Genomic DNA, 13,319 nt, shown 5'->3' with positions numbered 1-13,319 from the left:
ACAGCCACATCTTGGCCATGATCACATTTAATAATAAACAAATTTAATAATGATCAAATTTAATGACCCATCTTTTAACTTGTTCTTACCTATGCTGAATCACTCTGCTTTGAGTCTCTAATCATTAATTTATTTCAGTTTTTTTCTAAACAAATCGATCTTTTGGGCACCCAACAATTCCATATTGCTTCCTAAGAGACCCAAATGCAGTCCTATCCTAAGAGCAAGCACAATACTTGGAATCATGTTTGTCTGACTGGATTTTAATTCAGTGCTGGCACAACCTGTTTACCAAGGGGCTTTCAAGGTCACATGAAATTCCTCTAACTTTGAAGTAATTTTATTTCATTTTGATTCTTGCAACTGTCATATTGTTCTGGACCCCATTTTTACCTCCCACATCCCCTCTCTCCAAAAAAAAAACCTCAGAGCTTTCAACTCTGTAACAATTTAATATCTTTAAGAAAATTATTAGAGAGATGAAAACAAAACTCTGGAGCAGGCTGAACTGCTTGCCACAAAAAGGGGGAATATTTGAGGTTTCAGACCCCTCAGCCAACACCAAGCACGTGGCCAAAGGACAGACCAAGGGGAGAAGCAACAGGAAATTCTTCCTTTGTCCTGTGGAGCCAGGTGGAGGAGGAAGCAGTCCCACAGCATTGCTTAATTTCTGCCATAGGACTCTGCTGAATGATTCAAACTCTATTGTCCTCCCCTTGGTTCAGTCCCACCCAGGTAAATGCCCTTAGAGCAATAAAGCTGCTGCAGGCAGCACAGCATTTATCAATAGATCAATAGTCAATTTATTTATCTCATTCACCTGCCAGCTGTCATAAGTGAGCCTGTCTACTTGCCTGGTTGTTATGCAAAATGCTGTTGGACTTTCAGCTTAAGTGATTTCTTTTTCATACTTCTCTGGAATTAAATTTTTAGGGGTTTTTTTTCGTTGTTTTTTTTTTTCTCTATTTCATGGCAGAGTTTCAGCCTCTGTCTAATTTGGATCTAGTTTAAATCTACAGACTGGAGGTTTTTTAAATAGATTAGGGGGGATGAGTGCCAAACCCTCACAGGAAACTAATTCTTGCAGGTCCTTTGAAAAGCTCAGCTTTGAAGAGTGACTTCTTCATGCTGGCCTAGATAGGGAAGAGGCCAAGCTGCAGAGGGAAGTGCTGAAGGAATTTTGCACTGCTCAGCCTGGGGCTGTCTGGCATTTTGAGGGCACAGACTGGAAATGAAATATCACTGACCCCACCATAATCCCAGATACCCCGCACGGGCTCCTCTAAAGCCTGATCTGGCAGAACAAGATAAGCATTATGGTGCTGTTGTCATGCTCAGCCCTGTCCCTTGGCTTTGTTTGCAGCATCCAGGGCTCACAGGGACCTGGAAGAGCCATCATCCTGAGGACTGGAGATAATCAGGTCTCTGTGCAGCCAGGGGCTGGGACAATTGGGCTGGAAAAAGGAAAGGCAGAGCAAAACAAAAGCCCCAAACCAAGAGCTCTGTTGTAGGAGTATCTGGAAGGGTTCTGGAAGATTTAGAGCTAACACAGCACTTGTTTCTTACCCAGACAAGGCTTAAATCTGTCTGGTTTGGTTCACACTCATTCTGACAGCTACTAATATTTGTCTGCAGCACACACAGGCATGTCCAAAAATGTCTCTCTTAATGATGGTGAAGTGCTTGAAAGAAAACAGGGGCAGAGACACCAAAATCCCAGGGAACATCTCTCTGACATCAGGGAGTCCTGGTGACATCACAGTCAATTATGTGGGCAAAATGCCAAGGGGAGGGCATGAAATAATGTTTGTGTCATGCTGTTAGTGCAGAGCGTGCTGCCTTCAGGAAGGCCCGTCACCTTTGGGAGCAGTGGGTGACTTTCAAGATAAATTTTATTAAAAAAGCAAAGAGCCATGGAGCAGAATGGAGCTGCTTCCTTGTCCTTGCCCAGTTCCCAGGGAGGGCTGGGGCTGCTCCTGTTTAAGTGTGCACTTGGTGGGATGCTCTGAAGGATGCACATCCAGCACCTGGAGGGGCTGGGCTCTTCTGCTTAGGTTTGTTCAGTGCCTCTGCTATTTTTTTTTTCCTTTTTAAAACTGTCCTGATCATTTAACACATTTAATTCCTTTTTTTTTTTTTTTTTTTTTTTTGTTTCAAGCACCAGCCCCCAAGGCCTGTGCTGAATATTTGTTTCCTCACTTACATGCTTTGGTTGTCTTGGCCATGTGGAGCTGGAATTTAATCTGCTCTGATGTCCCCTCTCCCTCAGACTTCCCTCCCTGGGTAGAGATGCTCCTGCCCTTGGATCCTGCTGTCCTTTCTGATGATGGGGGTGCATGATGTACCTATTCCAGCCTCTTGACTTTTCCTCCCTCTTCTGTAGTTTTTTTCCCTGTTTTTCTGTTTCCCTGGAGGGTCATAGTGCTAATGAGCACTGAGACATTCCTAGTGGCTCCTTCTGCCCCTGACATGCTGGCCTTGATGGAAGCTCATTAATGCAGCTTGAAGGGGCAGTGTTTTCTCATCCTCAGCCCTATTCAAATAAAGTGTGTCCCTCAATCTGTGCATGTGCCTCCTTGAGGAGTACTGCACCCCTCATCCCTCTTCCCTCTCAGCCCCCTTCCCCTTTCAGCATCTCCTGCCCCTTTCAGCCCTTACAGAAGCTCCTCTGTGTTTCTCTCGAGGGCCTGGAGGGCATTTCCTGGCACAGCCCAAACTCCCTTGGGCTCTCAGCCCTGTGGAGACAGAGCCCCAACCAGTGCCTCACCCCACTATGCAGACCTTGGGTCAGAGTTTCTCCTTATCCCATCTCCCTCAGGGATACCCACCCTTCTCCTCCTTGCTGAGAGGTTTCTCCTCTTTCCAAAGCCATTCAAAGCTCCCCTGCTGGCAGAAATTCAAAGAAATTCTTTGCTTGGGATTTCCCCTGAGGGTCAGAAGACTCTGTACTGATCCCAGCTTTACCAATCCCAGCTGTACCATGGGGTGCCCCCTAATCCCAGTCCAGTCTTTGTAACTTCTTCACCTGGAAAACAAGTGATGCACAGGGCAATATTTCTCTTTTTAAAATGCCTCAGGAGCTGTAGAGGCCTTAGCTCTGTGTCCCAGGTGGTGCCACTGGTGGCTCAGAGAGGAGTGAAAGGCAGCCCAGGATGGTTCTGTGAGGAAAGGTTCCAGTACCTTTTCCACCCATTATCCACAAATGCAAGGCCTTGGTAAATCCTCCCAAGAGCCACAGGTGGAAGGATCCAGTGGTGACAAACAGACAAGAGTATTGCTTACCTAACCCAGCACTCAGAATTCATTTTGGTTGATTTTCTGCTTCTGCAGAAAATGCAATTAAATCTAGAGTTGAAAGCTAATAGAAAACCTGTTCTTGGAGGTGTTTCTTCAGAGACTTCAGGAGTTTCAGGCTGGAACATTCCCTAAGGCCAGATCTATGCTGTTCCCTGCAAATATAATTTTTTTTTTATGACCTCAATAATTCTAAATTATTTCAGTAGCCATATCTATTAATGTTAAGTCTATTTTCCAAAACTGTACCATAATCTTGGCCTCAGGTGCATCTTGCAGCAGAGGGTTCTGTAGGTTGCATGGAAGATTGCTGGAATTAGAAGTTTGCTTTCCATGTAAAATATTGGAATTCAGTGAGCCAAGTTTAAAATGTATTTTTTGGACATTAAAAAGGAAGCTTAACAAGGCCATATCATTTGTTTGACTACTGAGGTTGGAGCAGATGACCCTACTGGTGTTCCCTTCCTTTGTTTCCAATCCCAATGAATCAACAGCACACAAAGAAATAAAACAGCCAAATGCTATGTAAAACCTATAAAAAAAGCTTGAAAAATGTCACTAAGTAAATTCAAATAATGCATAACTTAGAGGGAATTGCAACTGGTTCATGGATATTCTATGAGCAGAAGATAAACATCTAACTTAGTTGCATAAATTATTCATCATAACATATTTGCTCAGCTTTTCTTGTCAGCTGGGAAAGCCACACATCCAAGCACAGGGAGAGCAGAGCAGAGCTGGGCTTTCCCCTGCTGATGTGCCCTGGGAGCAGGGAGCCCTGGGGAGGGATGGCATCAATAACAGTTGGGTGGAAAAGTCTCCTTCGCTGTCATGCTTTAGAGGTGGATTCTGCTCAGGGTTCTTCTACTGCAAGAATGGGGCTGTGATTGTCCCTTGGCAGCAGGAAAGGCTGGAGATGTGACAGTGATTCCCTTTAAACTCCTGCTTTTGCCTCCTGCCAGTGGTGCCAAAGGGTGATGTTGGACCTGATGTAAGAAATGACCCCACTTTTCCTTTGGACACATTGTTTATCCAAATGTCATTTCCTTTCCTGCCTTCATTGCCCATCACTCCCCAGTCTGCCCTGACTGGAGGCGCTCCCAGGCTCTGGGTGCTGATGTACCATGGAATCCTGGAGTGCTTTGAGTCAGAAGGGACCTTAAAGCTCATCCCATTCCACCCCCTGCAATGGCAGGGACACCTTCCACTGTCCCACCCTGTCCATGGACACTTCCAGGGATCCAGGGGCAGCCACAGCTTCCCTGAAGGAGAACAGGGAGCAATACCCGACCAGCTGCACATTTCAACTCTTTGTTGCTAAATTATCTATTGCAAAGCAGCAAAACCAAACTCTCTGTACTTTATTGGGAACATGGAACATTCCCTCAGCCCTGTCTGAAAATGTGCTGGCTCTGGGGTGCTCTGGTCCCTCCTGACTTTATGGATACTGCAGGGAGCAGGAATCTGAATGTGTGCTTGAGTTTTACAGGAAGCAATGATTGTCTCTTTGGAGAGGAAGCACAGGTGGCATTCTTCCTGTGCTTGCTAGTTGTGATCTTTCTGATGGAACATGGGTGTGCCTATTTATTTATTATAAAACTTGCCTGTCTTCGAGCATCCAGCTCTGCCTCTTCCCATCAAGTGCAACTGCTGAAGGGACCATTCATTCCTCAAAGGGGATTTCAAGTGCTGGGATGGGAACTCTAATCTGGGATGATTGGTGGTGTCAGAGAGAAACTTTGTCTTTCCTTTAAAGTTTTATCTATCATTAAAATCAACTTCTACACAATTCTGGGACAGCAGAGAACACCCTCTGCTCCATGAAGGGAATGCATTGGTGATGTATTTGTTATCTGCAGACAACCTGTGAGCAAATGATCTGTTTCATCACTCCTTGTGTTAAGAACTCGTTGTATGAAGGGGGTTTTGCCTTTTGACTGAGGTTTTTCTAGGAAGGATGGATGTTTCTTCAGATTGCAAGGTTTGGCACTAATGACTCTTGTAATGTAGTAGGAGGTGTGTTTTGTTTTGGCATTTTCACTTGGCTTGTGAAAGCAAAGAACTACAGAGGGAGCATTAGCTCAGGTGTAAGGAGATATTTTGATGTAAATATCTGGCACTTTGCTATTTTGATGAATGTAACTGCTGTCAAGCAGCGTGGAGTGTTGTGAAGGGGCACAATCAAAATAAATACCTGCATAATTACATTAAGTCAAATAACCCAACACACGCAGAGTGGACTGAGTATAGAATCAACTTGGGCAGAAAACATCTGGTTTGTGCTCCTGGCTTTGCAGCTGAGTCTCTGACTGTGCCTGTGTGTCAGGGTCTCTGCCAGCCAGGTGGGGCTGGTGTGCTGGGAGGACACTCCCTGATGGGCAGTGCTGCCTCAGGGCCAGGGGTTGTCGTTCCTGCTTTGGACTGGGTGTTATGGATTACTCCAAACTAGCCACAGTGAGAGATTTTAACCCAGGATCCTGCTGGGAGTGCCAAGTCTGCCTGAAGGTTTCCAGTTAGTCTTTGCTGGGTTACAATGTGAGCTGGCTGCCTGCAGAGGGGACCCTGGCCCAGTTCATGCCTCAGAATCATACCTGTGCCATCTGGTCACCCAATCCTCAAATCCAACCCCAAATCCTTAATTCTGACCAGTGGTACCTTAACTTCTTACTGTTTTCACTGGGGCTGGCCTTCTTCTGAAGTGACTTCATTCTCTTGGAAGAGTCTCCTTGGGCCTTATCTTCATTCCACTTTTTTCTGCTGAATTCAGCTCATTCCTTGTTAGCAGCACTAATTTTCTCAAAGAAGTTTACTCTTTGAGTAAACTTCTTTCTGCTTTAGCTGCTACTGCTGAGCCACACTAATGCTAAACAAGATTATTCCCAGAGAACACTGTTATTAAATTTCTTCTGTAACACTGGGATAAAGTTAATTTTTTTTCCATAGAGGTTGGTATGGGGCTGTGCTGTGGATTTTGCTGGGAGCAGTGCTGATAGCACAGGTGTGCTGCTGAGCAGAGTTTGCACAGGTCAGGGCTCTGCTGCCTCTCATCCCACCCCACCAGGGATGAGGTTGGGATGCACAAGGAACTGTGGGGGGACAAAGCCTGGACAGCTGACCCCAGGGATATCCCACACCACAGGACATCCTGCTCAGCTTGTAGGAAAAGGAAAGGGGCATCTGCAGTGTGAGTTAGTTTATCTTCCCCAGCCACTCTGATTGAGCCCTGGAGATGGCTGAACTCCAGACTGGGATGGGCAATGGGGAATGAGCTCCTTGATTGGCTTTGATTGCCTGTGCAGCTTTTGCTTTATCTGCTGAACTGTTTATCTCAAGTCATGAGTTCTCTCACCCTTCTGACTCTCCTCCTCTCTAGGAGGAGTGAGTGGCTCTGTGGGGCTGAGCTGCCAGCTGGGATTAAACCACAACACCTATAATCTAAATAAAATATTTGTCTTAAACCCAAGTTACAGGAATGTGTGGATTAAAAGTGACAGAGAAGCCTGTGAGCTGATGGTCTGGGAGATAGCTGAAGATAGAGCAGGTGCATTGTAGGAGAATGGGTATAAATAACATCCTCTCCTTTAAGGAAGGCTTTGCTCAATATTTTTTGAAAGACATTAATAGGTTTCACATTTTTCAGGTGCTCAGCTGGTGATGTTTCAGAGGCCTGATTTTTAGATTGCAGGTGTGCAAGCTTTTCTCTAGGCATTTCCCTCTGTGTTGTTTTAAAATGGATGCCTGCAATAAAGAACTGCTTTTGCAAACATTAACTTTATTTTTTTCCCAGTTGCTCTCAGTTTAAAAGCATGGATTTGAGAATCACTTTGGGTTTTTTTTCCTAAAACATGAACAAAACCTCCACTTTCATCCTGGACTCTGCCTATATCTGAATCCATCCTTTTACATTGTTTATCTCAAAAATTGTTTTCCAAAATTCTCTTTTGCCATACTTACGGTGCTGAAAGATGAAGATGTTTGGAGAAAATGTATTTTCTTCAGCTTTGCTTTGCAAAAGTGCGCTAGGAAGGCTTGTGGGCATTAGAGATTTAGCAATGATCAGTTTGGGCTAGATCTGTGGTTGAGACCATTTGCTGACAGACACCAGACTTTGCTGCTTTATGGAGGAGTGAAAGACCCCAAAGTGTGGGAAGGTGAAGGAACCAGCTTGCTTTTATTTTCGGGCAGTCCAGCTCTCTGACAGACACCTCTGATGTCTCCAAGGGTGCCTCCTCACCAGCCTGACCCTTGTAGCATATGGTTATTGTGCAGTAATGTCTCACTTTTCCTCTTCTCCTCCCCATCCCCTCTGTCCAGCCTCGTGACCTCATGTGTGAATCCACATGGGGGGTGTCCAACAGCACTGGCCCCTTCTCCATCCTCCTCTCCTACCCCTGCCGACTCCCCCTGCCCCTCCAGACTGGGAGCCTCACCCCTGTTGTGTTTTCCTGTGTTGTGGCACAGGGAGTTTGCCCGTTGGAAGGTGAGGAACACAGCCATCGAGAGGAGGGACCTGCTCCACAACCCGCTGCCCCTGATGCCCGAGTTCCAGAGGAGCATCCGCCTGCTGGGCAGGAGACCCACCACGCAGCAGTTCATTGACACCATCATCAAAAAGTACGGCACCCACCTCCTCATCTCTGCCACCCTGGGAGGTAGGTGGCACCTGGGCTGGCTCTGGGGGGTGGTACTGGAATATTTACCAATAGAGCTGGATGGGACCTGCCTGAGCTTGTCTGGCCCTTGCTCCTGAACCAAATAGTGGTGTTTCACCCCAGGGACACTTTAGGACGCCTGGGTGTGTGGTGTTTCACCCCACAGACACTTTTGGCTACCTGGGTGTGTGGTGTTTCACCCCACAGACACTTTTGGCCACCTGGGTGTGTGGTATTTCACCCCACAGACACTTTTGGCTGCCTGGGTGTGTGGTGTTTCACCCCACAGACACTTTTGGCTGCTGGGTGTGTGGTGTTTCACCCCACAGACACTTTAGGCCGGCTGGGTGTGTGGTGTTTTCACCCCACAGACACTTTTGGCTGCCTGGGTGTGTGGTGTTTCACCCACAGACACTTTTGGCTGCTGGGTGTGTGGTGTTTCACCCCACAGACACTCGTGGCTGCCTGGGTGTGTGGTGTTTCACCCACAGACACTTTTGGCTGGCTGGGTGTGTGGTGTTTCACCCCACAGACACTTTAGGCTGCCTGGGTGTGTGGTGTTTCACCCCACAGACACTTTGGGCTGCCTGGGTGTGTGGTGTTTCACCCCACAGACACTTTAGGCTGCCTGGGTGTGTGGTGTTTCACCCCACAGACACTTTTGCCTGCCTGGGTGTGTGGTGTTTCACCCCACAGACACTTTTGCCTGGCTGGGTGCTGCAGCTGGGCACTGCAGACAAGTCCAGGCCTGCAGGAGCTCTGGTGGTGCTGGGATGGAGCTTCCCCCCATAACAGGGGCTGCTCCTCAGGTTTCCCTCTGGCAGAGAAGCTTTAAGGGGATGGTGAAGGAAAGGAGTTGGTTCTGATGGAGGGTTTGGATCCAGAGCTTTATTCTGGCCCCCAGGCCTCTGAATGCAGCACCAGCTCCAACAGAGCTCCCTGAGCCCGTGGCTGCTGCTCCTTTAACCCCGGGGAGAGGGGCAGGGAAGGGGCAGGGAGCCACCAAGCAGGGACAGGAGGGGAGGGACAAAGGGACAAAGGACACCTGGATGGCCCCAATGCCCCCAGGGGTAGAGGGCATCCTTTGGATCTGCCAATCACTGAGGCCCTTCTGGAATGCCAGGACTGACAGACAGTGCTGGGAGGGGAAAGGAGAGGTGACTGACACACCTGGGAGGGAATCATCAGGGGAGGGATGTGAGGTTCTGGGGTTAACCATGAAATCACAACACAACAGGGTGGTGAAGGCACTGGGCAGTGCTGGAAGTGTGTCCAGTTTGGCAGAGCAGGGGCTGTGGCAGAGGTGAGGGGAGCAGGGCATCTGTTGCTCCAGGACATGAAATAACGTGGACACTGGACTCTCTGAGGTAAAAAAGAGGGAAATTTAATTTCTGACTCCAACATTTATAGATTTCCAAAAGTGACAGTGGGTTGGAGGGTGACAGTGCCACCTCTCCAATGACACTGCACAAACCAAAGCCCATCCAATTTCTCCTCTATAAAAGAATGCAAAACAATGAGTTATTTACAGAAAGTGCGTGAGAAAGTTCATCGCAAGAATGTAAACATCAGAAGGCTTAGAAAATCTTAAAAAACCCAGGGTGACAGGCTGGTTTTCCCTGTTGTGAGGAAAAGCTGAGGGAGCTGGGCTGTTCAGTCTCCAGAAGAGATGACTGAGAGGACACCTCATTAATAATGATCTAAAGGGGGGTGCCTTGAGCATGGATCAGGCTCATCTTGGTGGTGCCAGCCACAAGGACAAAAAGGACAGGCAGAAAGTGATAGCCTGGAAATTCCAGCTGAACGTGAGGAAGAATTTCTTGGGAACATTGGAACAAATTGCCCAGAGAGGGTATGGAGGCTCCTCACAGAAGAAATTCCAGAACCAGCTGGATGCAGTCCTGTGCCATGTGCTCTGGGATGAGCCTGTAGAGCAGGGAGGCTGGACCAAATACCCCAGCATGGTCCTTTCCAGTCTGAACCACCCTGTGACTCTGAAAGCAGTGGGGGCACAGGCCAGGCTGCAGCTCCCCCTCCTGTCACAGACATCTTTTATGGAAAATCCTTCCCTTAGGATTTTTCCTCCTGAGAAGCTGAGAGGCCTCAGGAACAAAATGTAACCAATGGTTATCTGCTGCTGTGGAATGCAACAGGTGCATCTGGGATTGGTCTCATGGGGTTGTTTCTAATTAATGGCCAATCACAGTCCAGCTGGCTCAGACTCTCTGTCTGAGACAGAAGTTTTTTTTATCATTCTTTTTCTATTCTATTCTTAGCTAGCCTACTGATGAAATCCTTTCTTCTATTCTTTTAGTATAGTTTCAATGTAATATATATCATAAAATAATAAATCAAACCTTCTGAAACATGGAGTCAGATCCTCCTCTCTTCCCTCATCCTCAGACCCCTGTGAACACCATCACACCCTCCCAAAGAGCCTTTGCCAATGAATTCAGAGTGTGAGGTGGGAGCTGCCCCTGTGCTGCTCTGACCATGTGTGTGTCAGGAGAAACCCATCCCTCAGCTGGGCCACTGTCCTGCCAGCCCTGCACCACTGCCCTCAGCTTCACAACAGAACCTGCTCATCCCTCTTTTTCACAGGATGAAAACAAATGCAGGGGTGGGGGGAAAACATCCTTTCTTGCTGGAACTGGAGGAATTTTAAAGAGCTCCAGGAAAAGGGAGTTCAAGGAGTTGGGCAGGGAGCGTGAACAGAGGGGAAGAGATGGCCGGAAGGCTGAATGCATTAACATGGAGCAGACTTCTGGAAAAACAGCAGTTCAGTAAAATTCAAAATGTGTATGCAAGGGCTGCAGAGAGGTCTGTGTGTGCACAGAATGTGTCAGGGATGACATCAGAGAGAGCCCTGTAGGGCCATGAACTCCTGAGCAGGCGCTGCTGGTGGTGCTTCAGGAGCATTTGGAGGGGTGAAAATCAGCAGCTCCTATTGATGTTTACTCCTGGTTCTTTTTTTCCACCCTGTATTATTTTCATGGCTCTCTTCCCCCTTTGGGGTGTGCCTTTCTTTCATTTAAATGCTTTTCTTCCAAGAACAACTACCTGTGAGAAAGATTCTGCAGTGGTAAAGGCTCAATTTTACTTCAAAATTTGTGGTTGTTGCTTTTTCTAACGTGCCTCACCTCCAGCCTTGCCACATTGCTGTGTTTGTAGTGAACTTTGAGGAATTTCTGGCCATCTGTCTGTTCCCAGAGCATTGTGCAGACACTGGGATGAGATTAGATGTGAGCATATGATTCATGCACAAATTAGGTAGGTAGCTAAATTGGCACAGTTCCCCAGAAGTCCAGTGGCCTCTGGTGTGGTGATGTCCTTCAAAGATCCTTGGGCTGCTCTTCCAGTCCAGGCACCCAAACAAGTCCATTCCATCAGCAAGAGATGTGAGGCAAAGGAGGTTTCCAAGCATTGAAGAGCATAAGTGACTGCTTTCTTCAGGCCTTAATGAAGTCTAGGTAAAGATAAACTGCTTTTTATTGAGGAATTCACTTTTCAAGACCATGTTTTACAGAGCCCAAGACAGCCAAGTAGAGATTTTTATATTTTTTTTTTTGCTGGTTTACTTTTTTCCCATTGACATTCCTCTTTTTCTTGCCACTCACATCCATGAAAATTCAAAATAAGAAAGACCTTTGATGGTAAAATATATTTTTAATTTTGCCTGGCTGAGGTTGTAAATTATTCACAGGGGCTTGTTTCTTCCCCTGATTTTACAACACAACAACTTTAAATATGCAGAGACTCATAATGAGAACTGGTGTTGGAGGGGAGCACTAAACACCCCACCAGCCCTGAGCATGGTGGGGAGAAAAAGAGGATTTATCTTGGCAATGGCAGGGAAAATGTAGATAGAGCTGGGCATGCATTATGCACGGAGGACACGTTCCAATCTCAGTCTGGGGGCTAAACAAGAGCTCTGGGACATTAAAGCAGCCATGACCTGGCTCTCCCAGGAGCTGGTGTCTCTCCAGCAGAGCTGCAGGCAGTTCTGCCCTGGGTTATGGCTGCTTGTGGCTCAGCCTGGTGTCTCAGGAGGTGGCAGAGAGTGACAAACACACAGGAACTGGGCTGGCTTTGAAATGCCAGCTGCTGCTCGGGCCCCAGGAGGGTGGGACAGGGAGCAGCACCTGAACGCTGCAGTTTTCACACCTGGACACAGGAGGAACAGCTCTGGTGCCTTTCAAACCTGCAGAGCAGCCAGTGAAAACCCAGCTCTGCTCCAGCCTGCTTGTGACAAAGGCACTGGTGAAGGGTCACTTTGAGGGCATCCATGCTCTGGGATGGAGCACACAGAGCTGAGAGCCAATTTTCAGGAAAATCCCTCAAGGAAAAACAACTTTGAACATATCATTCACTTAATTAAAGGAGAAATTAAGACTTAATAATGCAGGAAAATTCTGTTAACCTCTCTTGATCCAAGAGTTGCTTTCCCATGTGACCCCTCCATGGGGATGCTGTGCTTTTCCAGCTCTGCACAGAGCTGCACAGAATAGGTTTGCAGCAGCAGTGTCCCTGTTCAGCACCCCTCAATCCTAGGGACAGCACTGCTCCTTCAGGAAAAAGCATCATCACTCATGGATTTCTCTGTTTTCTTCCTTTGGAGGAAAAAAAATGACAACCTTTGTAGGGAAATCACTAATCCTCACTGCTCCAGAGAACAGATTCTTCTCTTCTCTTCTCTTCTCTTCTCTTCTCTTCTCTTCTCTTCTCTTCTCTTCTCTTCTCTTCTCTTCTCTTCTCTTCTCTTCTCTTCTCTTCTCTTCTCTTCTCTTCTCTTCTCTTCTCTTCTCTTCTCTTCTCTTCTCTTCTCTTCTCTTCTCTTCTCTCCTCTCCTCTCCTCTCCTCTCCTCTCCTCTCCTCTCCTCTCCTCTCCTCTCCTCTCCTCTCCTCTCCTCTCCTCTCCTCTCCTCTCCTCTCCTCTCCTCTCCTCTCCTCTCCTCTCCTCTCCTCTCCTCTCCTCTCCTCTCCTCTCCTCTCCTCTCCTCTCCTCTCCTCTCCTCTCCTCTCCTCTCCTCTCCTCTCCTCTCCTCTCCTCTCTTCTCCTTCCCCTTCCCCTTCCCCTTCCCCTTCCCCTTCCCCTTCCCCTTCCCCTTCCCCTTCTCCTTCTCTGTGCCTGGTTCATGTTGTGTAGGGACCAAATCCAAGAGGAGATCTGCTGGTGATGTGACAGCAGTGCTGCTGCCTGATGTGATTCCACCCAGGCTTCCTGCCTGCCCCTGGCCAAGGATTCCAGCCTCAGCATTCCTCTAGTGAAAATGAGCCAGGCTGGAATGAAAAAATCCTGATTTTTGTGCCTTGGCTGTTAATATAAGGCATGTTTTTTCCCAGGAAAATTGTTTTTTTCCCCAGTTATTGGTG

General features: G+C 47.5%; 1 protein-coding gene across 1 annotated transcript in view; it reads left to right on the top strand.

Moving 5' to 3' along the window:
* The window catches only part of BRINP1 (BMP/retinoic acid inducible neural specific 1), a 94,130-nt gene that overhangs the window by 55,803 nt on the left and 25,008 nt on the right, over positions 1-13,319 (top strand). Inside the window, exon 3 of the mRNA XM_054646601.2 lies at positions 7,756-7,946. Within this exon, the coding sequence (XP_054502576.2) occupies positions 7,756-7,946 (191 nt within the window). The remainder of the gene's footprint in view (positions 1-7,755; positions 7,947-13,319) is intronic.

This window comes from Agelaius phoeniceus, chromosome 21 (assembly GCF_051311805.1).
Source record: "Agelaius phoeniceus isolate bAgePho1 chromosome 21, bAgePho1.hap1, whole genome shotgun sequence".
Classification (NCBI taxonomy): Eukaryota; Metazoa; Chordata; class Aves; order Passeriformes; family Icteridae; genus Agelaius; species Agelaius phoeniceus.
Note: the sequence above shows the minus strand (reverse complement) of the source record. Positions and strands in the feature narration are given on the sequence as shown.